The sequence below is a fragment of the Aulostomus chinensis genome, chromosome 11, assembly GCF_037954235.1.
Source record: "Aulostomus chinensis isolate RoL2024-O1b breed Wild chromosome 11, RoL_Achi_v1.0, whole genome shotgun sequence".
In the NCBI taxonomy this organism is placed as follows: domain Eukaryota; kingdom Metazoa; phylum Chordata; class Actinopteri; order Syngnathiformes; family Aulostomidae; genus Aulostomus; species Aulostomus chinensis.
This window is the reverse complement of record NC_141330.1, coordinates 8,139,554-8,167,128: the sequence shown is the minus strand read 5'-3', so window position 1 is coordinate 8,167,128 and position 27,575 is coordinate 8,139,554. Positions and strand designations below refer to the sequence as shown.

The 27,575-nt window shown below is 40.9% G+C and overlaps 4 protein-coding genes and 1 pseudogene across 5 annotated transcripts; all 5 read left to right on the top strand.

Moving 5' to 3' along the window:
• The first annotated feature begins 37 nt into the window (after positions 1-37).
• Positions 38-2,282, top strand: apoeb (apolipoprotein Eb). Its single transcript, XM_086218072.1, has 5 exons — positions 38-129; positions 345-408; positions 521-674; positions 807-1,094; positions 1,181-2,282. The coding sequence occupies exons 2-5, from the start codon at positions 366-368 to the stop codon at positions 1,524-1,526; spliced, it is 831 nt and encodes a 276-aa protein (XP_086074198.1). The 5' UTR covers positions 38-129; positions 345-365; the 3' UTR covers positions 1,527-2,282.
• A 4,507-nt stretch (positions 2,283-6,789) lies between these two features.
• Positions 6,790-7,795, top strand: apoc1 (apolipoprotein C-I). 2 transcript variants are annotated; one of them, XM_086217129.1, is made up of 4 exons: positions 6,790-6,883; positions 7,150-7,217; positions 7,320-7,455; positions 7,538-7,795. In XM_086217129.1, exons 2-4 carry the CDS (start codon positions 7,163-7,165, stop codon positions 7,599-7,601), a joined length of 255 nt encoding a protein of 84 aa, XP_086073255.1. In that variant the 5' UTR covers positions 6,790-6,883; positions 7,150-7,162; the 3' UTR covers positions 7,602-7,795. The 2 variants fall into 2 exon arrangements, with proteins under 2 accessions (XP_086073255.1, XP_086073254.1); XM_086217128.1 differs by having other exon boundaries at positions 6,825-6,883; positions 7,116-7,217.
• A 4,760-nt stretch (positions 7,796-12,555) lies between these two features.
• Positions 12,556-14,176, top strand: apoa2 (apolipoprotein A-II). Its single transcript, XM_086218071.1, has 4 exons — positions 12,556-12,678; positions 12,871-12,915; positions 13,314-13,545; positions 13,725-14,176. Exons 2-4 carry the CDS (start codon positions 12,873-12,875, stop codon positions 13,879-13,881), a joined length of 432 nt encoding a protein of 143 aa, XP_086074197.1. The 5' UTR covers positions 12,556-12,678; positions 12,871-12,872; the 3' UTR covers positions 13,882-14,176.
• Positions 14,177-16,526: 2,350 nt separating this feature from the next.
• Positions 16,527-17,679, top strand: apoc2 (apolipoprotein C-II). Its single transcript, XM_086217127.1, has 4 exons — positions 16,527-16,678; positions 16,869-16,936; positions 17,049-17,205; positions 17,285-17,679. Exons 2-4 carry the CDS (start codon positions 16,888-16,890, stop codon positions 17,370-17,372), a joined length of 294 nt encoding a protein of 97 aa, XP_086073253.1. The 5' UTR covers positions 16,527-16,678; positions 16,869-16,887; the 3' UTR covers positions 17,373-17,679.
• A 2,492-nt stretch (positions 17,680-20,171) lies between these two features.
• On the top strand, positions 20,172-24,139 carry LOC147253070 (trypsinogen-like protein 3; annotated as a pseudogene).
• Positions 24,140-27,575: the final 3,436 nt, after the last annotated feature.

Here is a 27,575-nt window from a genome sequence, read left to right as displayed (position 1 = left end):
AATCATCCGTACCACGTGAACGCGCGCAAGCACCCTCCCGGTGGCACGAGCAGGAGCAGCAGCCTCCCAGCTTCCTATAAAAGCTCCCAGTCACCAAGCAGGGAGCACGGAGGAAGCTCGACCTCTCAGGTGAGTGACTGAACCGCGCAGCGTGCATGGGGGCAGATTGTTCCTATACAGTTTATTGTTACCAAACAGGCAGGCTTTTTAATTTTCTGTTTAGTCTCGACAGGCACCCTGATAGGGTTCCTTTCTCCATGCATTAGTTGCCCAACTTTTTCTTTTTCTTAAGTTGCCAAAGTATCTTTTCATTGTATAGATCATTGTTTGGCTCTGGTTTACAGGTATCTGTCTCTACAACAACCATGAAGGCTGTAGCTCTGATCCTGGCTCTGGCAGTCATCACTGGTAAGTGCATTTTTAATTTTGGGATCATAATAAACACTACACTTGTATTTTGACTTATTTTTCAATTTGTTGAAATTGTGCTTTATCAATACTTTCCTGCTGCCCATCACAGGTTGCAGTGCCCGTGCTGTGCGCCAGGCTGAGGTCCTCCCAACCCCCTGGGAGGACACAGTGGATCGTTTCTGGCAGTATGTTGCTGAGCTGAACAAGCATGCTGATGGAGTTGTGGAGAACCTCAAGGCGTCTCAGCTCACCAGAGAGCTAGAGTAAGAAAATGCTTGAATGATGGCTTCTCATCAGTTAGAAAGTTCCTTGATTTACTGTTTCCCTGTTCATGTTAGTCCTCTACCTCTAATCTCTCATCCCTTCGTCTGACCGTCTTGTGCTTCTTCTCCCAGCACCCTGATCACTGACACCATGGCGGAGCTGACAACATACAAAGAAGACATCCAGACCAAGCTGGCTCCCTACACTGATGCCTCCACCGGCCAGCTGACCCAAGATCTGCAGCTTCTGGCTAACAAACTGCAGAAGGACATGCTGGATGCTAAGGAGCGCAGCACTGAGTATCTGGGTGAGCTCAAGACCATGATGGAGCAGAATACCGGAGATGTGCACGCCCGCATCAGCACCTACGTCACCAAGCTGAGGAAGCGCCTGAACAAGGACACAGAAGAGATCCGCGAGTAAGTTGGATGGTAACTTTCAGATTTGAACCCTTCATAATCTTTGCTCATGCAAAATCTAAATGTCTCCCTCGTCTTCATCACAGCACTGTGGCCACCTACCTGAGTGAGCTCCAGTCTCGTACTTCCCAGAACCTGGGTGCTGTGAGGGAGCAGGTCGAGCCCTACGTCCAGCAGGCCGGTGACACAGCCACCAAGAAGCTGAGCGACATCTCTACCATGCTGAAGAGCCAGGCTGAGGGTCTGGGCCAACAGCTTGAGACCCAGGCTGAGGGTCTTAAGACCCAACTGGAAGCCACTGCCCAGGATCTGAAGACCCAACTGGAAGGAAAGATCGATGAGCTGACAGAGCTTTTCTCTCCTTTTGCCTCTCAGATCCGTGAGAAGTTTGAGGGCATCATCGAGAAGGTCAAGGATACCACCACTGCATAAAGATAGACTCTGAGGGTTCTTCAAGGGGTTTCGATGGTTGGTGGTCAGCTATTTCTTTAAGGAGGGATGTGTAAACCACTGAGATCTTAATGTCTTGAAGAAGAGGGGAGAAGGGGTTGAGAGTTACTGATGGGATTTTTTTGGTTGCTGGTGTTCAGGCTAAGAGAGTCGGAGAGAGGAAAGATGCAGGAAGACCATTATCAGGAGAAAGTGCAGTTGTCTTCTCCTCTTATTGTCTCCCTTCATCTCTGAACACCACACCACACCATCCACAGCCTTAAACACACAAGCAGGAGACAATTATTTGTAATATGCTTCACTTCTCTACTTCTGAATTAGCTGCTCTAGCCCCCCCCCCCTTTTTTTAATTTAGTTTCCTACATTTTGTTTGGTTGTAAATATAACTGCTGGGTTTGAGCCTCTTAGGTAGAGATCTTTAGCTCACATTATCCCTCAATACACCAAACACCTGTGTCTGTCATTTCAAAAAATGCACTGAATGATGTCTAAAGGTGTGTCAACAACTTGATCCAGTGGGGTGATACTTCAGCACTAAAGTGCTCTCCTGTGTTGTCTGCATTTCATATTGAGAAGTTGATTGTAAAACAATTTGATGCGATTGTGACAAAGTGTGGAATGCTACCAAGCTGCTCTTCAGTATGTCATTCACATGTCATGCCCACCATGCTGCTCTCAAGTACGATGTTTGTGGTTGCAACTGAACACTGCTGAGTGAATAAAGAACCTAAAAAAAGGGTTATGTGTTTCCATTGTCTGACAAAGACCCACAAGAATAATCCAGAGCGTCAACTCGAAAACCGTAGGAGTTCTTTAAATATAAAGTGTGCGGATTGATAAGCACTGTGGTCTGAGCTAAAAGCAGCAAGCCTTAATGTACCTCTACTGGTGTTGCAATCTTTTGTAGCACCGAATGAGACCAGCTGGTGCATTCATTAGAGCCAACTAACTAACACTCGTTCTTCATGGTTGCATCAAACTGGAAGTGTCACAGTTTGTTTTCAGCTTAAATCAAACTAGTAGCGGTGTACCGAGGGTACGGTCTGATAAACAGAAGACATGATGTACTTCAGGGTTTATAACTAGTAGTTATGTTAGCCTCTGCAAGCTTCACGCTAAATAACGTTTGCTTCCTTGTCCTGTTTCCCGGAGTCACAAAGACGTGACACAGGAGCGGAAAACATCTAATTGAGCTTGAGACACCTATTTGTAAGTGTGAGAAAATGAGCTGTTGATCATGTTCTGTTCATATGGCACCACCATGTCAGGAGTTGACTGTGTATAAGTACATGATGTGATTGTTTGTGTTAAGTTGTGCAGGCTGCTAGTTGCACTCCAACTGTCAAGGCTGAATGACAAGAATAATGGGACAAGACGACCTGAGTGTGCAGATGTATCAATCAAGAAGTGTGATGTGCATGAGTGTAAAATTACGCATGCAAAAAAAGGTGCGACTCCAAGCATATACTCACTTTCTGTTAATATCTTATTCAGACTCTCTGCTGCACTCTCAAGGTGCATGTAGTGGGGTCTCCAGATATACCTGTGTCTGCTTTGTTGTGTGAAATAAAGTGTTGATTTGGTCAAAGCAGACGACTCCGGTTGAGCTCTTCCCATCAACGGACCCGGTGAAGTCAGCGTACTTCAACAAAGTATTTGAAAAGCAAAAACACTTTTTCGGGAGAAGTATTACTTTAACATGAAGAGTACTCGTGCTAAAGCAGTTGTTGCATTGGGTGACTAATTATATAATGGCATTTATCTAAGGCTGTAATCCCACTTGACCCTCATTCCACCTTTCCCCTGACCCAGGAAAACATGCCCACCTATCTGACGTAGTATTGTTCCTGCAGCAGGTCTAACTTCATTGTCCCTGAGCTTAAACACCTACCAGAACATGCGCTCCACCCCTCCTCACCCACCTCATCTCTCAGCCCTCTGTTTTTCCAGTCCGGACTTGTTAAGATTTGTTCCCAAGATTCCTTTCTCTTGATCCCAGCAGGCATCTGGGAACATTATGTGCCCATGATTGAATTTTTCTTCATGGTGAAATTCTTTTTCACCCATATTCTGGCTCTGTTTGAGTTACGTGTAAATTACTACATTTCAATAAACATTTCAATGTATATTTAAAAAAAAGAAGACGATAATTGGTATAATTTGAATTAGTTTGTCATGATATCATATCACGTTTCAGATTGATATGATTGCATTTTTGCAAAAACTCCATCAAAAACAACAAAAATCCTCATTTTTTTACATCGCAGTAATTGATGTGCAACAGCCAGACGAAAGAAGGAAAAAAAAGAAGAAACAGTAACAGTTTTGTCAGAAAGTCTTACATCACTGGAAACAGTGAAGTGATACTCTCATCCATTATGCAACACCATCAGAGGGGTCTGGTTTCACTTCAGTTCATTGTGCAGCTCCTCATAACTCCAAACATACGGTCGGCTCTCGATTGACCAACAACAATTTTGGACACCTGAGTGGGCCATTTTGAACACCATAGACCCCTGATCCCACCATCAGTCTGAGGAAACATGAAATCAACAGAGGAAGTGTTTCAAGTTATCAGAGAAAAGTTCAAACCCTGTTGTGTCACCACAAAATAGAGATTTAGTACTTACTTAGTAGTTACTTTGTATTATTTTCAAGGACATTTTTTAATGCCTGTCTTATAAAATGTGATCCATTGATGAACTTGATGCAATACCTCTGGCTCAGTTTTGACCAGGGCCTTCATTGTGTCATAGGTGACTCTTTCACATGCTTCCTAAAATCTACTATCAAACCTTTGTGTTTGTGTGTGTGTGTGTGTGTGTACACGCGCTTTTTATATTGTGATTTTCTCATAGATCACTCAGAAACATGGTTCCCCTTCAATCTAAAGGAAGTCAGATTCTTCTATTTCAACTCATCTGCAGCAACATGAAGGTAAGAAAAAGGCCACAATTGTCTAAAACTAAATAAAGAAGCATCAGAAGTCATGCTAATCAAACAGCAGGGTTTTCCTTTGAAGTGTAGAGCAGAGGCCAGTAGAGGACACCATTTGTCCCCAATTCATCCTCTCTCCTCCTCTCCCCCTGACCCGTCCGCTTGAAAGATGCAGCTGTGTTTTCTTTTCGGAATATTATGTGAAGTACATTTGCCTGATGAAGAAACACACACATTCATTTCGAGAGCCGGTAGAAACCTATTGAAAGTTGCATGGAATGAAGGAATAAATACAAATACAGGTCAGTTAAGCTGCAGGGTGATACGATTGATGTTTTCCGGAGTTGTTGATCGAACTGGAGCATCACTGTGGTCTTGGCGCTTACAGCTCAGAGCTGCTACAGGCCCGTGTTTCGTGTCATCCTTCACATTTCCACGCTACCAAAAGGAAAAATACTAACACACATAGCTTTCACTTTAAGTTTTGTAGTTTAAGTTCAATGCAGAAAAGATAAATGGTTGCAAGGGCAGTGTTGTTGTTTTTTTTACCGAGTGTTGTTGTTTTTTTTTTGTCAAAGCAATTTTCCCAAACCAACTGAACTGTACTGCAGGTGATTGTTCACCTACATGCTTCCTCTCTTAGTAACTGAAGCCATTTAACATCTTTACACAGTGCAGAATGAACGTCTTCACTGTCTGTTTCTATGTCAAAGTGCCTTGCATGTTGAGTGAAAGATGATTCATACTGTGTGGTGTTTGCTCCCACTGATACCACTCATTTTCAGGAATCGCTTTCGTAAGAAACTCCCCTTTTAACAGGCAACTCCTCCATCATCACGGTGATGAATCATGAGGTAAAAACAAAAACAGATAAACCACAATTATGCTGCTTAGTTCAGCACTTCTGCTCCATCTGGTCACTATCTAGCAACAACAACATAAAAAAAACGTATTAGCAAGTGCTAACTAGTCTACAGTAGATGACTGCTAGTAACCCCTCCAAAAACACCCCTGCAGAGATTCCACCCCCTATTAAATTCTCCGCTCTTTCGCCATCCTTCCCCTTCACTGCTGGCACAAAACTTCAGTCACCACAGGGGCCCTCGGCTAAACAGAAAAACAGCATTTTTGAAAGCTTGTTATTCCAAATTGGGAGCACGCAGGATGTGCACTTTCACGCCCTATGCCTCCTACAATTATTCAAGAGGAGCTTATAAGCACGCAAGCACAAGCTCATACATAAACCCACCGGCCACTCCATGACAAAGGAGATGGAGATTAACTCTTTGAAAGGTAATGTGTGAGTGTTGAGGCATGTGAAGGCTCATTTAGCTCAATTGTCATTCATTCATCTTGGCAAAAGCTCTTTATAGGCCAGGGCATCAGCAACAATTGGGCATTTGGTCGTCCCGCAGCAGACTGCTTGGTGTGAAAACAGACATGTTAAGCAGAGATGAAGCCTTCTCAGACACAGACTTCCTGGCTCCTAATCAGATCACTATTGTAAAGAGGGGGGTTACTACAGTTCGTCAAACTGTATTGTTTTTCAGCTGCGTGCTAGCTCGTCTGGCTTATTTCCCTCCCAGAAATGGGAACGTCTGGTTAAGAGAGACTTAAAATGAGGTAATGAAATTAAGGAAAAAAATGGCACTAAAACAAAGAAAAGCCGTTTACTCGCTAATTATTTGCTGACAGTAGCACATTATGGACTTCTGCCCTGCAAACAAACCATATTTAGAAAATAGGTTAGCTGATACTACGCTGTTTAAAGTTGTACTTTGATTGTATTGTCATCTGATTTTAAGAACGTGCATCATATTCATAGGACTGTCGTGTACCATCTCATTTCAATCATCACATTTCTAGACTGGACCAAACGCTCCCAGCTGTTAGACACATGCTCGGCCAACTCTTTAGGTCCAAAGGAGCTTCCAAACTGCTATCAGCGCTGAACTAGGTCATTCTATATTACATATCATTTCTCATACGATGTTCAACTCTGAACCCCAAATGTCTCCCTCAAAATCAATATACATTTTAATATAAGTCCGAAACAAACGTCTCTCTTGAATCCATCATTTATTCAAACGCTTGCTAAATTCCTTCTTTGCAAAGTAAAATTGATCATTTTTAACCAATGTTCATAATCTGGTACATGTAATTCTTTTTTGACTATTGCGCATAACGTTGTTGTCTCCTTGTGATAAACATAAACGTTCTGGAGGGCAGAGACATGGGGGCCGGTCAATAAAGGGGGCAGTGACATCTCAAGGTTTCCACGTGTACATATTGACTTGAGTCTGATCCTTTGATTGCACCACCTTCACTCAGCCAGCTTATAAAGAGGACCACACACCAGCATTTTATCACGCGATTGTTTTCTCCGGTGAGACGCGACACAGGTACGTCTGACATTCAATTTGCATTGCCTTAAAGTAAAAATGAAAACAAAAAAATAAAACAATCTTTTGTACCTCAGCTAGTGACACTAGCTGAGGTACAAAAGAAGTAAACCCAAAAGTTTAACCTTGAACTTGATGTGATTTAATACTATTTAACATCAAATCACGCCATCAGAGGAGCTTTTTTTTCAAGTTGCGCTGACTTCTGACTTTTGATCCCGCTCTCATACAGCTGTGAACTTTGCCCGTCTGTCCTTCATCCTCAGACTAGCAGACAAGATGAGACTTTACCTCGCAGTTGCAGTTTTGTTGCTGGCGCTTGTGGCGTACACAGGTGAGTCGTGTGTCAGTAGCAAAGCTGTTGTTACACCACCTCGGTGAAGACCCACCAGCTTTTGTACAGTTTTCTGTAACCTAAGCGTCTGACCCCTTGCAGAGGCCCAGGATCAGACCCTCCAGGAAAAGTTTCAGAGCTTTACCCAGCAGGTAACTGATGCAACCAGAGACCTGAGTGACCAGACCTCGGCCGCCTTTGAAAGCTTCAAAAACAGTGAATTTGCAGAAAAGTTCAGGTAAGCACAAGCACACCGGATGTAAGTGCAGTGTCAAACATTTCCATACACACTCTTCACTGTGTCTTTACTCTCCTCCCAGGGGCTTTTTTAGCGGTATATATGAATCCTCTCGGAAAGCCATTGAGGATCTTTCCCGGCAGTAGACGACAGATAAGGGGCCTTCATCCACCACCCCCCCGCCGACCCTCGGTGCCGCATATATCCCTCTACTGACACAGCTGTTGTTACACCACCTCTCTGTACAGAGATGCTTGATCTAAATTGAGAGTTATCTTTTGGTCAAAATCATGTGTAGCAGTAAAGATATTCAACAATAAAAGTGTTTTTATATATGTAATATCTGTGTTGGTATCAATCTCTTCTTTACTTTCTTCCTTCGATAAGAACAAAATGAATGAAAAAGTATCTTTCATAACAACATGCTGCACTAACATTCTATAAATCACTTTTAAACAATTTAAATTTGTCACAATGTTTTGTTTTTTCTTTTATCCGTGACTGATTTCTAAATATCCAGTTTATATTGCTGAAAGAAATCAGGGTTCTGATTCTTTTCAAAACAAATTACTTCCCCAGAAATAGTTATTCCAAGATAGAGCCATTATTCAGGAGATCCACAGAAATGCAGCATGATTAACACAGCCAGTTAATGAATGAGCATATTTGCTGTAATTGATTGTATTATAAAAGCTAAAATAAATGTTACGTAATGCAAAAGTTAGTTGGTTAACGGTTTGTCAGATGTAACACATATTTGGTAATATTTATGAAATATATAACATATCATCAATATATATCATCATACAACATCATGATTTTATCTATGTATGTGTGTATGTGTGTGCATTTTAAAATATATACATATATAAACATATACATATATACATTCACACATGTAGACATATATACACACATACTATACATACATATACACACATATACATACATATAGACATATATACACATATACTATAATACATATACACATATATACACAGATACTATACATACATATACACATATATACACACATATACAAATATACATACATATACACATATATACACACATACTATACATACATATACACACATGTAGACATATATACACATATACCATACATACATATACACATATATTCACACATACTCTCCACACATATACACATATATACACATATACATACATGTATACATATATACACACATATACATACATGTAGACATATATCCACATACATACACACATACATACATACATTTAGACATATATCCACATATACATGCACTCATGATTTATAGATATTGAGTTATTACATTCATGTGACAATTATTCTGGAAACTGCTCTTTCATATTTGTAATAACAGAAATATCAAGAAAAGGAATGATTTAATTCTGACAACAGGATTACAGATCATTCAAATGTGATATTACGCATTCAAAGTACTCGACTGAATGATTCATTCAGACCAGCACCAGTATGTTATGAATGGCCTCTAGAGCTTAAAACAAAGTATAGCCTGCACTGATTATACTTTATTGGTGTTAATAGCGAGTATCAAAGGGCAAGTGCCAACAAAGCTGCTTCTCTGACATTTCACAACTCCTGGAGTAAAGTCACTATTTATGATGGTTTAATAATCTACCAGTTGTCCCAGTTCATCGAATGATGTTCCTGAGAAGAGAACAGAGTGACAGAGGCCAGCAGTTGGTGTACCGGGGTCACAGACTGCTCATCAGATTATCATCCAGTTGTATCAGACGTCTTCAGATTAAATACATCTTGGTTGAGCATCCTCTCAGCTGTTGATCTTTCATTCACATTGGAGGTGAGATTGGATCGAAAGTGAAGGCTTCAAAGACTCAACTACGCCACTTCTGTATATTATATAGGCAGTAGAATATCCTGAGCCCATTTCTGTATTTGTGAGGACCTTCGTTCCTGACATAGTGCATTCTCTAGCCCCTTACCCTCACCATCAGAACCAAATGTGTGACCCTGACCTGAACCCCCTGACTCAAACCTAATTCTAAACCCGACGCTAAACAAGTGTCCTCACAAGTCACAATGTCTAGGCAGTGTTGATGTTTTGTTTAGGGTTGTTTCACACAAGAATGAACACACACACACACACACACACACACACACACACACACACACACACACACACACACACACTCTCACAAGTTGCCTTACCCAAACCTCTATACCAAAAGTAAAGTTTATTTGTTTATTTTGTACTCATAAAGAAAGCACAAGTAAAAACACAAACTAAAACAACAACATTGCATTTTGCCTTATGCTGAAAAACACAAGCACAAGAAAAATAAGAGGAAAAAAACAACTTTGAATAATTTTGAATTTCATTTTTGTTAAAAATCCCCAGATGCTTGGTCTGCTTGGTCTTTTATCATGAGGTGGTTCACAATGCAGCTTTTTCCCCCGATTGCTCATGCTGTCCCCAAGTGCCCCCCCCCCCCCACAGACACACATACACAGAAACAGACAGACACACACACACACACACACACACATCTTAAAAACAAAGAAAATCTTTGTCCCGTGTTTAGACAGCTGTCAGTGAGTTCAGGTTTGTCAGTGTGATGCCGTTCTGCAGCGGAATCTCAACACTGAGATGTTTCCAATCATACATGCAGCTCAACTGCACTGCGTTGATGAGATTTAATTGATTTTGTGATGGACTCTGCTCACAGAAATGCTTTGCTGGGCTGAAAAATGTTTATCTAATTGACCCCCACCCCCAGTCTTCACTAAAACCCATATCTCTGCTGCTAGAACAGAGACTTTGACTGTAGACATATCTGTACCTGCCAACTGGGTTGAGATACCTGATCCAAAGGGCGTTTGGACAGTTGTTTAACTCTGCTAATGTTGATTTAGAAAAGATATCAAGAGTTCAGGAGCAGTAGATTTTAAAAAGCACTCAATATTCTTTTGGATATAAGCATAAACACATAAGTAACATATTCCTGGACAAAAACAAACAAACCCCAAAACAACAAAATGGAGCTATGATTGAAAGAAAAGACCAGCGTGTAGATATGATGAAAGAAATTCAATCGATGACCTTTATGAAGACGAAACTCAAAAAATAAAATGAAATAAAATAAACACAGTAAGTTTATCACTGCAGTTTCTCTGTGCACACAAGTACTTTCTTATATATGACAATAAAATGAAATCCACGGGCGCAGTGTTTTTTCTTCATAACGTGATGGCTTGTCTGTCTGTCAGATTTTCAACAATAAACAAAGTAAAGAGGAGAAAACAAACACCCGATGTCATCTGACCATGGCCAATGTACAATCTCTGCAGTCACGTAATACAAATAAAATGGCTTGATAACACGTGTTTCATTCAACTTCTGTTGATCACCGCTGCGTTGAAAAGGTACATATACCCTTTATCACTATTTTAAACTTGTTTTTGTTTCTGTGTAGGTATTTTGTGTGATTTTATTTGGTGTTGTGATGACTTGAGTGTTGCAAAGAGAAAGAGGAGAAGAAATATCGTGAAAATGCTGCTGCTGAGCTGGTTTTAGACATCTGCACACACACAGGGACATTTGACGTACACAAATATTCACTTGAAGAATAAATGCTGATTCTATATCAAAATCTACCTGTTTTGAATGTTTATGTTTCTTTGTGGCAGATGAAATTACTTGTCGGTCTCATCTTACTGATTCAAGGTATGTTTAAAGTCCCATCTCCATTCTGAGATTGTGTCTTTGCCTGTTCTGAGTGATGAGCATCTTCCCCTGCAGCATGTGGGCCAGCTTTGGGCCAGACACCAACCTCGGAACCACCCGACTCTCCAGGAATACTGCAGTGTATGCTGGAGAAGGCTCAGTATGTCCAGACTTGTTGTTGTTGTTGTTTTTTAACAATTTATCAAAGTTAAATATTTTATTTCTGTGCATGTCCACATCTTTGTGTGTGCATGTTTATATGTAACCTATTACTTTTTTGTGTACTTTTACATCCCACAGACAAGCCAAAACTAAAGTCCAGAATGCAGGGGAAACCGTGCTGGGCTTACTCGGTGCTTACTATGAAGACTACATCGAACCAATGACGGGGGGATACAGGGACTGGGTTTATAACGTCAAAGACTCTTTGAAGGAGAGGATCCAGACCTACATGCCATTTCAAGGAGACAGAACAACTGATCAGACACCTCAATAAATTGATATTGTTCAATGCATTCCATCAATTCATATTTCTCTGGATCATGTCCTAAAAATGCTCAGCACATTTCACTGAGGAAATCAAACTGGTCCATGGTAAATGTTATTAACTCATCATAAGAACAGAGCCAGCTGGTCCTGCAATTAGACACAAGAAAGGATGGGAGGAGAGGGAATAATCATTAGATAAAGTGTGAATGACACAGTGGTTCAGCAAATGACTTTGACATTTGGTGATTTGTTCATTGCTGTGGTTGCAGCACTAGCGACTAAATATTAATGTTAATAACGCTAATAATAATGATAGCAATAAAAGAATTATTGGAGATGATTCAATTAAAAAGGACACGGGCAAAATGACAAGGAACCCTTTCACCATGAACAAACTTTAGAGTGAGTCAGGGTATGGAGGTGAAAGGTGAACACAGAAGTGTGCGTCTAGACTGGTCGTCCGGATTGAGTGACCTGCTGACCATGTGACATCTGCTCCAGCACACATTATGAAGTGAGTCTAACTGACGGTTAAAGACATGTTGGGGAGGAAGAATTAATCTCATCAAGAGTGTGTTTTATCGCAGCCCAGTTTGCAAACAAATTTACCATATGAGAGGTGATGATTAATGGTATGCCGCACTGTTTGCAAACACATGACTTGTGCAGTATCAGGAGGGCTCCAAGTGCATGGATGCAGATAGTTACATTTGAGTAGCATTGCATAATGACTGAGTCACATTTCCACATTCGGTATTTAAAGTGAATATCATGTACACTGGACTTTGTTTAGGTGAGTGTGTTCTTCTTTGTGTGTGTGTGTGTGTGTGTGTGTGTGTGTGTGTGTGTGTGAGTGTGTGTGTAGGTGTGTGTGTAGGTGTGTGTATGGTTATCAGATGACGTGTGTTTGCAGTCCCCCCCTATATCATCCAGTCCAGATGCGAGCCCAGAGTTACAGGCAACTCGCTTTCAGAGAAGACTGTCACTTCTTGGATCTGTACATCCGATACAGCAGCAGGTAATCCTTCCTCTTCATGCATGAGCCCAGGCTGCTCGATTTCTACTAAAAGATCGATTCTATTAAACAGTGAATGGATTAGATTATTGTCCTTTTGCACTTTTGCCAGTAATCTCTTCAAATGTCAGATATGAGGAACAAATATTGATTCATACACATAGGATCATTTTTCTTTTTTTGTTGTCATTTCAGACATGAATGCCAAATATGCCCTGGCTCTGATCCTCGCTCTGCAGGGTAAGACAATAAACTCATTCACTCTGGACAACAGCTGAACTGGTTTGATTGGAACTTAAGCTGAACTACTACGTGGCAATGCATACTCCCAACAAAGACTATGGAAGCATGAAACCTTTGGTGTAAATTGATCTAACACGTCTACATTGCATAGCTGTCCACCATACTGCTTGTCTTTGTAGTTTACATATCGTGCAGGATGTAAAAATACTGATTGAGGATTTCTGATTTGGATGCAACCTTGCAAACCAGTCAGTGTCTCTAAGGCTGTCAAGACGTATTCGCACACTAAGTTTTAGTTTTTTAGTTGCTGTTTTTTTTAAAAAAATATCCTTGCCAATAATTTGCACAGCGTTTCTGCTTTTATCCTGAAACAAAAATCCTATATTTCATTCCAGTCTCCATGAGCCTGTGTGAGATCCCAGCACCTGATCAAGACCTTGTTGATAAATATAACTCGTACAAAGATGTACTCACCAAGAGACTGATGACCGCTTATGAAAAGATTCAGACTGCAGCTGCTCCTGTCTTGGAGTCAATGTCTCAGGGCGAGCAGGGCCAGGCTCTCAAGGAAATGATTGAACAACTAAGCTCAAGGAGTGAAGTCAGCGCTGCTTCCAAAGTTGCCGCGTAAGTGTTCCCACAGATACAACATCTCACACGTGTTTCTTTCTGAAGTTCCAATGCAAATGTATGCAATATTACCAGTTATAATAATATCACTCAACTCTGACTGATAATATAACAACATAAGAAAGAAAAAATATCTGCTTGTAAAGTTGTCTTTGAATAATTCCTGTCTTTTGCAGAGGCATGGCAAAGGAGCTGACTCCCATAGTGGACAGGGCTCGTACAGCAATGCTCGGTGTGTACGGAGCGTACGTGCGCCCTTCCTACGGTCAGCACATCAGTGATGCCATCGATTCCATCAGAGTCTACCTGGACCAATACCTGCCAGCCCAGTAAAGACAACCAACTGCATCAAACCACCATTCAGCAGCTTGTAATAGATGATAACTCATAGAAACTACACCAGTCTAGGCTGAGAAGAGCATTGCACAAAGCAAATGCATCCTTTGCCTCTCTTCAAATTAATATCTTTGCCAAAGGGAGCAAAAGAGAAATATGTCACAACATCACCCACGCAAAATTGTGCATGTACAATATTATGTGTTTGATACACTAACCATAGACTTTGTGTGACTGTGTATGTATATGTGTGAGTGCGTTCAATAAAATGAACTGGAAACAGATAAAAGAAGCCCTCATTCATTGATAGATTTAAGGTTCATCATGACAGATTTGAAAACAGACTGATCGCAAACATTTGGCTTCGATCAGAACTCATCATATTTTAAAAGTAAGACCAAAGTTGCATTTGCATCTGGATTTACTTCCACTCTAATAAAATGTCTGTCGCAAAAGTGCAACAAATTTTCAGCCTAAGTCGGCTATAAATTAAAATGAATATTATATGTTATCCCAGAAGAATTTAAATTATTAATTAAAAAAAACCTACATGTGAATCAATGACAAGCGTTCACAGAGAACTGAGAGCTTGTGACACAGTTGCATCAGAAATATCTTGTCACATTTAATCTAGTCAAAATATTTGGAACCAATAAACACAATTTAATTACCAGAATGAAATAAAAAAAAAACAACGATTTGGTTTAAATTCTTCATGTTCCTTTCTCTCATTTATTGGCAGCCCCTCACTGTGCTGCTTTGAAATCTCTAAATTTTTACATGACAACAAGGTGTGATAAAGACAAGTCATGCACAGCAACCAGATACAGCAGAACATTAGTACAGAGCACAGCAACACACAGACACACAGACACACACACACACACACACACACACACACATACACACATACACACACACAAATATATAGCAGCGCATGTAAATGGGAACAACCGGGCAATAGTGACCTCCAACATTTTTGATGCCTGTTAACGTGCACGTAGATTTGATATCAAACCACATACGTCCACGATGGGCCGAGCAGGGCGTGATTATGAAGGACGCCGTGATGTGCAAGAGCAGCAGAGAGTTCTCATCTCTCATTCATTCACCCTTAAAAATACATGTACCTCTACACTTTAAGATAAGATAAGATAAGATAAGATAAGATAAGATAAGATAAGATAAGATAAGATAAGATAAGATAAGATAAAATAGGATAAACTTTGTTCACCCCCTGCTTGGGAAATTCTGTTATTACAGCAGCACGGGGGAAAAAAGACAGAAAATGGCAGTGTCGAAGTGTTTTCAGTGATAGACGACCTTGTCATTGTTGCATTAACTGTACCAGTATGGTCACATTCTGGTCACCAGGTGTGACTAAGCACCGCTCTGACAGGCTCCCACAACTGTTCTTGGGTCACAATCAGGATGCTGCATGTGGCTGCGTCACACGAGAGGCCTGACATTTTCACTCGTGTCTAGAAAATGTGCAACAATTTGTGGAAGGTGATATTAAAAGAGTGATCAGTGTCATCAAGACTGCTCTCTACGCCCTTGTAATCGTGCACAGCGAATGGTAAACTTGCATAAACACACGTGAACAGACTTCTTCTCACTCCTTATCAAATATATAAACTAAAATCATCCAGTGTTTGACCATTTCCCTTTGCCTGATGACAGTTTCTTTTTTTATGACCGTTTCATTTGCTTTATGCTTTTTGATTCTTAAATATCTAAAAACAATATATTTCAAGCAATTGAACTAGTCACATCTTAGAGGGGGAGATACTGGAGTTTTCTTTAAGATTTAAGATCCTTGTGCAGTATTCAAGTAAAAGTTACAACTTAAAACTGTTGCTGTGATCGTTATCTAACATATATGGGTTCTTTTTTCTGTTATGGCAAAGTTATGTAATTGTATTTCTTATTCAGCAAAGACAAACGTTAGCAGCGAACTCTTGGATCTAAAACATGGATCAATACATTTAAAAAATACAACTGAGGAAGAGAGGAATAAACCTTATTTAAAATTTAAAAAGACAGGGACCATGTGACCACATCACCAATAACACGAAATAAACAAAATCAAAGGTTCTGCATGTTGCTCTTCAAATTTAGTTCTAAACCAAATATCAAGGTGTTTGTGTTTTTTTCTGATTATGAGCCTGATGATGAGTAGAAGGAGCCTGAGCACTGAATGAGGAGCTCTGGACGACATCCTTTATTCCAAGTATGATAAATCCAATCTGTTTGGCCTCAATATTTCATAATCTGAAGTAGCCGGATTACGTGCTGAACAGCCTCTATGGGACCATCTTTGTAGGACTTAGGACTATCGTAATCTGACATGAGTGCATCACCACCATTATGCAATTAGCGAGTGCCTCCTCCACATAAGGGTTGTAAACGGGGCCAGGTGTAAGACTCTTCAGTCACCACTGGCTGAGTTAATCAATAGAAAATTATTGATTGGAGTGCAACAAACACTGGAAATGTATAAAGACCATGAAAAGATTCTTGATTGGCAGTTGATCAAGGCCCCTTCTGTCACGTCACTCATCCCCCTGATGTTTAATGTTGATAGAGCCGATGTCTGATTTTATCAAAATACGATGTCACACAAGCAGTCGGAAACACACAGCGGACACCAGTGTGAGTTTATCTCCCACAGAGTGCACTTTGGCTTTTGGAGCGACAAGTCAACACATTTACTCTGGTATATAAACAGGTTTGGCCAGCGGTGCCTCTTAGTCTGTTTTCTTCATCGTGGCCGTTTCTGGAGGGGGATACAGTGAGTACTGCCTCGTTTACTTCAATTACAGACTGCTAGAAACCTGCCAATGTTAAGTGAATATAAAAACCTTAAGAGATAATTGAGTAATCAGGGCTGACAGTAAGCGTAACGTGAGGAGAAAACTGAGACAATGTCTCACCCTAGTGGATGAGGTACGGAAGTCTTTACACGTTGATTTGCTCTCTAGTCACAGATCCAAGTCAAACATGAAGAAGCTGCTGGTGATCACCGTACTGGTAGCACTCTTTGCTCTCAGTGAGTACCCCCTCTGACCATAAAATTAAATTAAATCTGGAAAAAAAAAACAACTCTATTTTTCAAATAAAAATACACCCCTGACCTGTTTTGTTTTTTGTTTTTTTTGCAGGTGCTGAGAGTTTTCGTGTACCAAGGCAGACTGAGGAGGAGCCAGGGACCCTGACCAAGTTTTCAAATGCCATCAAGTCCTACTACAACAGAGTCGTCGACACTGCCAACGATTACCTGGAAAGGATGAAGAGCCTGGAGCTGAAGCAGAGAGTAAAGTAAGAGATGCAAAATCATCGCAGCAGTGTTTGCCCCGTATGAATACATTTTAAACTTTTTTTTGTGTGTCTCCAACAGGAATTTTTACGAGGAAACTACCGTCCTTTTGGGTACTTATGGCGGAATACTGCAGGACCAGATTTACCACGTGTACGACCAACAATAGACATATAATCATATATCCTCTGCCCCTCTAAGCTCATCTCAAGGTGATTTAAGTCAGACGCACGGTCATATCTCGCCTCACCCAAACCTCAAAAACACAGAGATGCTGCTCTGCACACCCAACAGGATCAGTGCTCTAAGACGAAGCGCCAAAAAATAGACGGAACTTTGAGAGCGCCAGAGAAGGAAGAGTTTTCTTCATGAGTCTCCAAAACCAGAAATCAACCAGCCATGAAAATGATAAAGTTACCTCACACGCAGCTTCAATGTAAACTTACATTTTTGTCATACCTTTGAATAAAATATTTATGAAAAGAAACAAAAATGTCTGTGGTTTATAAATGATGAGAAATGTCTTTTAAAAGTCTTGTGATCTCACTGGTGAATCATATCTTTGTGTCTCTATGAATCTGCAACGAGGCATCGGATGTGTATCAGCGTCGGCAGCCCCAGATTACAGGCTGGCTATTCTTAATGATGATAAGAGAAAAATCAGAGCGCAAAGAAACCTTCAGAAATGAATAACGTACAAAGACCGGGAAGTTGATTACGACAACCGGTGATAAAAGACGGTTGTCCTTCTTAATTAATGGAACACCTGACCCCTCTTCAAGCACCAGGAAACACAAAGAAAGCACATCTGATTGTTTCACACGTACCATCTTGGGTGAGTGGGACAAATGTCGCTGTTATGTGGCACATTCTGATACTTCTACGTTCTGTTGCTACTACTTCTATGATTTCAACTGAATCAACACATGAATGGTTTACACGGCCCCACGTGCACACCGTGATTCTTTCTGTCACTCAGAATCACCCAAAATCAGTCAGGACATTAACATGTTATTAGAAAATTGGTGATTTTGAAGTGTTTAGATGAACTAAAAATGTGGCCAAACAAAACCCAGTTATTCATTCATAATCCGTAGCAGGGTCAAGAGGGATGCAGCCAATCCCAGCTGATGTAGGGTGGGAGACGGCAGGCACCCGCCCAGGGATCCTGGCTGATAAAACCCACTTAGACGAATTAAATATGCAACTTTTTAACTCTTTAAGTATATGAAGAAACTGCTGCCAGAGTTTCTGCACCTAAATAACAAGTATAAAGGCGTGTGGGGGTGATAGAGGACAAGCAGAGATGCTACCTTGATGGAAAGTTAAGGATTGACGGCAAACATTTTGGGAAAGATAACAATATACAAAACACAGAAGTCTGACAGTCGCGTCAGCAGTTGTTCCTATTTGTTTTCTACACATTGAATTGTGCACAAAAAGTGTAAAATGGGCTAATGAGAGTACTCCTATCAAAAATACCCCATTGATTTCAATTAATTAATTATAGATACAATAACGTGTTAAAAAATTCACTATTACTCGAGCCCTTAACCTCTTGCATGGGTCTTGTCTTGTAACTTATCAAACTCACCAGCGGAGGGCAGCAACACACCTCAGCTGCATCTAGACGGCCATAATTTAAGTCTCTCCGTTTAACCTCCCCTTTCCTATTGAACACTTCAGTGAATTTGTAAAATAAGCAGTTGACGATGGTTCTGTAATATCTGGCTTATTTATTTGATTGTTACTGTCATTGTTGCCTGTCAACAGTTAAAAGTGTTCCGAATAAAAGCTAAAATTAAAGTTTTATTTATTTGTTCATTCCTACATCCAACAATGTCTATTATAAGTAATTTCTGTAAATGTTAAGTCTAAAATAGACACACGTTGTAAATTAAGACAAATTTTATTTCAAACATATAATCAACTTTATTGATTTCAAAATACATTTGTATTCATTAAGGGAGTGGTGCGTTACCCTGAGATAAATGAACTGAAGGGCATCTAGAGTTGTGCAATGTGTGGTGTGTTCTGAAGAACAAAGCCTTTAGAAATTGCATCATGGGAAAATATTAACTTTATTATTAGTGCTACAACAGCTTTCACTTATCTCTGACACCATTGTCCAGTTTAGTGTGTACACACCACAAAGGACAGTTTCAGGTCCACTGAACCAGAGGGGATATGAATATGCACCTCTCCAACTTTACTGCACTCAAAGTGAAGTGTCAATGTTGCCTTTTTCATACACACATTCACAAACATTGATGGTTGGAGCAGAAATTCTATGAGGGAGATGCGGTCTCTGGAAGGGGCGGAAGGCTCAGGGTTCGAGCCCTAGCTCCAGCACTGGATCTTTCTGTGTGGAGTCTCCATGTTCTCCCTGTTCCTGTGTAGGTTCTCTCTGGTACTCCAGCTTCCTCCCACAGTCCAAAGACATCAAGAGGGGACGAGGCTGATTGATACTCTAAATTGACCGTAGGTGTGGCTGTGAGTGTGAATGGTTGTCTGTCTCTATGTGTTGGCCCTGTGATGGACTGGTGACCTGTCCAGGGTGAACCCGCCTCTCACCTGAAGGTATCTCAAAGGTCAAACCAGTGCCCTCATGACTCACTCTGCCCATAAACAAACTTCCTTCTTTACAAAAGCAAACCCAGAACCAATGTGACCTGTCTCAGTAAAATCCCACTCTGGAAAAAGTGTTGTCCTTGTTCTCAATGAAGAAACAGAAAGTTCAGAAAGTGTGACCGAGTGACTGTTACTGACTGTAAAAGCTTTTGAATATTTCCTCGATAAGATAAGCACAAGGGTTATGGTTGAATGGGAAATGATGCTGTTCAGCCATAAAGCTTCCTGCCCCCCCCCCCCCCACCCCCACCCAAAACACCTATAAAGATCACTAACCCATCGAAATCCTCACACATTATTCCAGCTGCATGCATCGGCATCAACATAAAGACCAAGAATGAACTTTCTTCTTCTAGCCGTCGCTGTCGGGCTCACAGGTCGATAGTTGCTTCTTTGTCTTATGAATGTAACACTGGACAAATCCCAGTGTTTCTGGTCTCTCTGGTGTGTTACAGGAGCGTACCCCCTGGACGGTTCCAGGCTGTGCCAGCCTCATTCCAGACCCTGGCAGGTCTATCTCAGTCTACTGCAGCGGCGCCCTTATTGACGAGTGGTGGCTGGTCACATCCTTCGAGTGTTCACCCCAGTAGGTACCAGTGACTGTTGGAAGAACGCTTTCTTACAACTGATGATGAGTGAAAAACCTCATGGTGGTGCCTCGATTCCAGATTACTAACTTTATTAGTTATTTGAAACAATATTAATAGTGAGATTTTAATTAGTCGCAGTTAAATTACAAGAGTAATTTTTAGGGAGAGAACGGTTATCTTGGGCTCAAATTGAATCTTGTGAGCATGAAAAAAGCAGAGTTATTCACCATAATGTGCTGAGAAATAATCTTTTTTTGTCATCTTTTTTGTCTTTTCCAATTTTTTTTTTTTTTTTTTAAAGGATGGCAGCAGGCCCCAGAATCTTATTTGGCTTTTCCCCTGTTTCACCGTAGTCTGCCAAATTTCATGTGACATTTCATGGGCTTGTAGGAACTTGCAGGAGAGCTTCCTCATGGGGAATTGAGTCTCTTTAAACTAGATTAATATTAAAGAGTGCGTTTTATGCTTAATTTATCTGTTAAGTGCTAGGAGGTCACTTTTGTAGTGGTTTTGGCCATGTAAATAAAAGTGATCACGACTAAATGTCTTCATTTACCTTAATTTGCTGGGAACATGTCTGGAAAAAAGATCTCTTTGGGCTCCTGAAGCTGAATGGCCCAAAATTTAAGATGTGCACGTACCCACAGGGATGCACACAATTACATCAGGACGTACAAGAATCTGCAGTATCCTCTGTGAGAATAAATACGAGTTCTGTGTTTTTCCCACCCATAATCTGTGAAGAATCATTCCTTCTCCTTCTGATTGGATCCCGCTCCACCTGCCTAGACCTAGAATAAGCCAATCAGCTACGGTGGCACTGTGGGCGGGTCTTCTGAGCATTGCCGTCTGTGGAGGTAGAGGAAGTAACGCAGCAGACTGTTGAAAGTTTCCAGGGGTAGAGGACTCAAGAGAATTTAGGAAACATCCTGAAGGCTCCAGGTCCACAACAGACATGTTGACATTTAAGTAGTAATCATCTTCAGTTAGAAAGATTTACTTTTGTTGGAAGAAGCATCTGCTGAACTGACTCGATGATCTTCACTTATTGATCTATTATACCCTGAGGCCTGAATGTTCTGTAGCTCCTTCATTGCTCTCCTCTGTCCTCAGAGCCTTCAGGACCGTTGCATCTCTCGGGGAATATGACGTGACTGTAGAGGACGGCACTGAGCAGCACATTCCCGTTGCTGCGGTGATCCCTCACAGCCCGTACCGCTCACCCCTCCACAGCCTTACCATGGTCCGTCTGGCTGAGCCAGCCCGCTTCACCCAGTAAATCCAGCCCATCCCTCTGTCTGCTCGCTGCCCTCAGCCTGGCCAGACCTGCCAGGTCAGCGGCTGGGGCTCCACCGTTCCAGATCAATGTAAGTGGATTCTGAGCTGCTGCTGTGGCTTTTGCACTTCATTAATTTGCAACCACACAAGCATTTAAGCCAATGTTCTCTAGACTACCGAGAAGAAAAAAATAAGGTTTAGTGCATTGCCCTCTAATTTATTTCACCAGTTTTGTTCTCCGGTTCTTGTATTTAAATAAATATTAAGTCCACCAACAACAAAAGAAAATAGTTTATTTCCTTCCCTTGCATCTAATTTATTTGTCCCTCATCATTGGCAATTAAAACATAGCACTCAATTTTTTTTCCCCACACTGACTAAAACCAAGTTGTTATCCTGATCAGCAGGTGAGCAAGTACAAGACAAAAAATGTCATGCAGCAGCTTTAACGAGCCATGAACAGCCTTTTTTTTTATCACAGTGAAAAATGACTCTATAACTTGAGGTGTTTCTAATTGCCTGTCAAAAAGCTCAGGCAGTGATCAAGACTAATTAAAAGAGGTAGACCTTGAAAATGGTATTTACTCAAGGTTTAGACCTTCTGCTCACAGTGAAATCAGCAGACACAAATGAAAGCTGTCAGAGTTAATTTGAACACTTTAAATAATGTCCATATGGGTCCACATCCCAGACTTCCTTAAGTGTTGGCACTTTAATAGTTTATCAGAATAATAAGTGACTCTTTGTGTAGTTAAATTTGAACACTCTTCAACACTTACCCGCTTTTCTTATCACTAGTGAGCAGTAGTTCTCTGTACAGGTAAGCTAGCTCCGCTAACATCACACTCTTCAAACAGGAAACACTTTTTTTTGTGTGTTAAATAACCTTCACTGCTCAACATAAGCATAAATACCGCCAGTAATCTGGTGAATTCACCAGATTACCGGCAACATCATGTTTGCATCTTTCCCTTAAATTCAACAATGCAAAGGAAAAATAGTCAGAATGAGCCAAGATGACGTGCGTCTCCAAACAAATTCCCAAATGTATATCTGATTCTAAATTTCACAAGAAAGTCAGTGGGGTTTTTTTTCCACAAAAACATCAATGTCATGTTTCCATGACTCCAAATAAAGGCTAGATATCAGTATTAGTCTGAATAAATACATACATAGTTCTTTTTAACAGCATTTTTACTGCTTTTATTCCATTTTTAAAACTCAAATTGAAATATTTACCTTCCCCTTAAATCCAAAGTAATATCAGATATTAGTGCTGGACTGGATTAATAAGACTCCCCTGCTCTCGTGGGATTATATCTAAGGCAAAACGTATCATTTGTAGGAGGATGAAACATGAAATTCAAAAATCATGTGTTTGCTATGTGGGCAGAAAGAGCTTTCATGCTGGGTTTTTTTTTTAAACTTTTTTTTTAAACAAATTTTGTACTGTTTGCTACCCTCGACAGCAAAATCAGAAAATGTCCCATTTAGATTTACGAACAAACGTGCCTCCCAGCAGTAAATTAAGGGAATAAAAGGTAATTATAGAGGGTAAAGGCTTTACATGATACGAAAAAAGATATAAACCTTTTTAAATGACTGAAGTAAACCAAATGCAGAGGGAACCAGAACTTTTGGCCAAGTTAGGAGGCCCATTTATCTGGATAAACTTAAAACACACACCGCTAGAGTTCATATCAACGGCAGCAATCACACCAGATGGTAACACAAAGCGGGCTGTGCCAAGGTTTTCATACCACCACAATATCAGCCCTCGTCAGTTTGCTCTGCTCTAGAGCCAGATGTAGAAGTCCATAAAGTTCTTGGAAGTAACCCATATAGTTGTGAACTCAACTTATTTAAAGTCGCTGAATGAGTTGCATATTGATGAGTGTTGAATAGAAACAGGTTGTGTTCTGTTGTATCTTCTCTCCACAGACGAGCCTCGTCGGCAACTGAAGTCCATCACCGTGCCGGTTACGGATGACCAGACTTGTATGAACACGCTCCCTGAGTACCTGCACTGGAGTGTGGGCATGGTCTGTGCTGGTCAAGCAAACACTGATAACTGCCTGGTGAGAGAACCCACAGCCTGATGAACTTCTCTTGTAGTGGCAGGACTCTTCCTCATAGGTCCACCTCTGTATAATCTACTCTAGTTTATCAACTGGCGTGAATCTACTAAAATACTAACCTTCATTCTCTCTCCTCGTATTAGAACAATGGTGGCAGCGTACTGGTGCGCGATGGCCAGCTGCAGGGAGTGCAGTGGTACAGACTCGGCTGCAGCAACGCGACTTACCCCAGCGTTTATACAAAGCTCTGCTTGTACAACAACTGGATCAAGAGAGTGATAGACAGCTACACGCCCGTTCTACCGACTGAAACCACTCTGGCAGACAGGTGGACTATGGGGAGGCCGTGACGGAGCAGAGAGACCGTTATTTACAGATCAAATAAAAACACGCCACTTCAGCCCATTTTGCATGCAGGCTGAAATCCCTGCTGTCAATCAAACAAGACACAAAAAGACTGCATTTTGTGAAAGCTGCACTCAGTACGATTAACTGACCCCAGTATGTTAAGCATAAAAAAAACCCCAACTTTTAGGATTTTTCCTTAATGAAAATGTACCGCTAAATCTAAAAAAAAACTATATCTAAATGTGAAATCTGTGTGCAAAAGGATTTATTTCTTTAAACAAAACAACAAAAACGTCATATTTAATTTTAGTTATGAGTTGTAGTTCACTCCGATTCATCCTTTTTCTCTCTTTTGCCTCAGCGACAGTTTTCACAGCTGGCTAATAGCTGCTGCTAATCGACTCTGATTTTTTCTCACAGATCATAACTTAACACATGCTGCTGCTGCTGCTGCTGCTGCTGCTGCTGCTGCGTGTGACAGTGAATTGGACATGACAGTGAATATTTGGTTCCACATGTTGAGCACTAAAACCAACAGACTGCTGGCTCCTTGATTAAAAGACCTGGCAGGTTTTGTAACATAAATGTGAAACAAGATGTTGTGAATAAACAATGAATGCGCATGTTGCCTGAAATTAGGCTTAAAGTTGCTGTAACCAGTATTTGTAGCAGTAAGACATGAGCAGCAACATGGACGGAGGTGGTCGCGTCAGTCTGTTTTTACTCATCCTGAATTATCGTAACATCTCTTGAAAGGAACAACACAATATAATGACACTCGAGGTCCTTAAACAGTGTACTTTAATTAACAATCCCTGCTATTCCTCTAGTGACACGACATTTTTAGCTCAAATATACTAATAGTACAGTTATTAAACACATCCTACACATATTCATGGTCTCTTCCAGGATGAATCTTGATCACTCTGGTGTTCCCAATCATTACTGGGCCAAAATCTCAAATTATCCAATTGAGTAACTGAAGTGCTCGCAAGTCTGTGCTGCACTTTGAGTTAAATTCTAAATTTCAAACTTTTACATGGCAGGATGCTAAATTAAGAAGGTGACAGTGGGAAACATTCTGATTTAATTATAATAAGAATATTAGGGTCCAAGTTAGCTTGGGTCTACACACCACAACTAATTAATGCCACTCAAGTTAATGGCGTGCAAGTCAGCTGTCAAAGGAAGGGATAGGAATAATACCGTATGCACATGTTATGTTTACAAGTTACACAAATCTTGGTCTGGATTTTATTTAAGGACATGATACAGGATGATGAATGAAGCTTAAAGTGTGCCTAATCCTGCAACATAAACTAGCATTAGTGTACACCACCACTAGATGGGGAACTATCCCAATAATAGAGAAGCATATTGCACCAAGAGCCAGAGCAGAGAAGAATGAGAAGAAAAGGGCTGCTGGGTGATGTGAGCAGGTGACGGGAACCCTTGGATTCTTTGCAAGCTTTTGCATGAACTCTGATGTGAGATCTGAGCTTCGCCATGACACCAGTGCATTCACAGAAATATGTTATAGCTATAAACACAAGTAGCATGACATCAAGACACATCCAGAACAAAGGATCCAGGAACACATGGGGAAGCACAAACACACACGCACACACACATTTGAATGTGCGCACACACACATGCAAAGTGACTGACAGCTGTGTCCATAATCACCCAGTCAGTTGAACATAGAGGCCATTCCGCCATCTGTTCCCAGCGCTTCCCTCCCTTCCCTCGCTCCCTCTTCTCCCACCTCAGCGGGAGACAGAAGGCAAACTGAGGGGCTGAATTTGGAAACTGAATTCTCACTTTAGAAAGCAGTGTGATATTAATTGGTGTGTGTTTAAAGAGCTGCTGTTTATGCCAGTTTTGTCTTTCAAATGGGATTGCATAGTTTTGTTTTGTTTTTTTTATTCTGGGGATTTAACTGACATCCATTTAAAGTAAGAGCTACTGTGTTGGTAATTACACGCCTTTGTAAAAGATACAATAGTTACTTCACTTTTCCCCTCAGGCAGGATATCTTGAAAACCAGTAATCTGCAAATCCTCTGGGATTTCCCTTCAAATACGTCCTTGTGGTGTCTTCATGTGCAGAACGTTCCTCAAAGTCTGCTACACATTGTGGTCCTCCCTCCATATGGACACCGTTCTTGGTTATTTGTCGTTTTGAGATACTAATTGTCTTCCAAACCTAATTAAATTTGAAAATTACGAGTCCAGATTCACTTAATTATTTCGGTTGTGATTGGACTTAAAAGTTATCTTTTGTGCCTTTGTAAATACCAAATTTCTACGTAACAATTCAACCTTTTGAGTTGACTAGAGAGAACAATCATTCAAAAGGAGTGAAATGAATAAGTGGAGATGGTAGATTTTTTTTACCCCACCTTTTCAGCTGTGCCTTCTCTGAACAAGCTAGCAGAGCATGTTCTCAATGTGCTTTTTTTTTTTTTTGCTGCTATGCGTGTTGCTGAATGCATGTGCACAGCATCTCCACGGTCTAAACAGCAGGGGCCAGCTGAAGCTCGCAAGCAAACCAGCATGGCTGAGGAGCAAAGCACTGATGGCGCTGCACTATCAAAATTCTCTTCAAACCTGGAATCTCTTGCGTAAAAGAAAGCGAATGCTCATCCATCTTGAATGGGACTGCGCAGATGCAGTGTGGACACAAACTCACGACCACGGCATGGGAGGCCAGTAGACTAGGAGCCCAAAGCTCTTGTGCATTAGGATGAGTCAACTTCATGAGTTGGGGAGTTAGGTTTACTCTGCAAGGCACGGTAACTGCTGGCGACCCCCCCACCCACACCCCACCCCACCCCACCCCACCCCACCCCACACACACACACACACACACACACACACACACACACACACACACACACACACACACACACACACACACACACACTCATCGTTCATCTTGCAAGACATCTGCAGGACTGTGATAATCGCACATAAATTTGTAAGATACCATACGACTGTTTCATGAGAATCCATAGAAAACAACACTATAGATCTTCTTGAAGGAAAAGAATCTAATCTTTGTCCACTTCATTTCTAGCGACTGCTTTCTCATACTTCTTAATTCAACTCTTGAGAAATCCGTTTACATTTAATTTCATGAATTTAAGATCTTCTTCTCTTTTTGTTCTCTCACTGCACTGAATGTTATGTGCCTGAAATAATCCACTTTTGGGAAACATGTAAGCTTGAAGAGAAATCCTGATCACTTTCTAAATCTCAGTCAACTCTATATTTTATCTTAACTTATCCTATGAACAAAACAGCAAAATAATCCCAGTTTTTCTCGTCTTTCCATTGCTATTCTCAGGCTGCACATGACTATCTGTCTTATTATGATTCGGTCTTTTGTTCCTTGCTTTCTGTAAAGTGGGTGTTAAGAGAAGCAGGTCAGAATTCACTAAACTCC

Excerpts from the sequence above, each read along its gene's own strand:
- apoeb (XM_086218072.1), top strand. The coding sequence starts at position 366 with ATGAAGGCTGTAGCTCTGATCCTGGCTCTGGCAGTCATCACTG. Across the intron at positions 675-806 it reads CAGCTCACCAGAGAGCTAGA|CACCCTGATCACTGACACCA; the intron begins GTAAGAAAATGC and ends TTCTTCTCCCAG. Across the intron at positions 1,095-1,180 it reads GACACAGAAGAGATCCGCGA|CACTGTGGCCACCTACCTGA; the intron begins GTAAGTTGGATG and ends TCTTCATCACAG.
- apoa2 (XM_086218071.1), top strand. The coding sequence starts at position 12,873 with ATGAATGCCAAATATGCCCTGGCTCTGATCCTCGCTCTGCAGG. Across the intron at positions 12,916-13,313 it reads TCTGATCCTCGCTCTGCAGG|TCTCCATGAGCCTGTGTGAG; the intron begins GTAAGACAATAA and ends ATTTCATTCCAG. Across the intron at positions 13,546-13,724 it reads GCTGCTTCCAAAGTTGCCGC|AGGCATGGCAAAGGAGCTGA; the intron begins GTAAGTGTTCCC and ends TGTCTTTTGCAG.
- apoc2 (XM_086217127.1), top strand. The coding sequence starts at position 16,888 with ATGAAGAAGCTGCTGGTGATCACCGTACTGGTAGCACTCTTTGCTCTC. Across the intron at positions 16,937-17,048 it reads GGTAGCACTCTTTGCTCTCA|GTGCTGAGAGTTTTCGTGTA; the intron begins GTGAGTACCCCC and ends TTTTTTTTGCAG. Across the intron at positions 17,206-17,284 it reads GAGCTGAAGCAGAGAGTAAA|GAATTTTTACGAGGAAACTA; the intron begins GTAAGAGATGCA and ends TGTCTCCAACAG.
- apoc1 (XM_086217129.1), top strand. The coding sequence starts at position 7,163 with ATGAGACTTTACCTCGCAGTTGCAGTTTTGTTGCTGGCGCTTGTGGCG. Across the intron at positions 7,218-7,319 it reads GGCGCTTGTGGCGTACACAG|AGGCCCAGGATCAGACCCTC; the intron begins GTGAGTCGTGTG and ends GACCCCTTGCAG. Across the intron at positions 7,456-7,537 it reads GAATTTGCAGAAAAGTTCAG|GGGCTTTTTTAGCGGTATAT; the intron begins GTAAGCACAAGC and ends CTCTCCTCCCAG.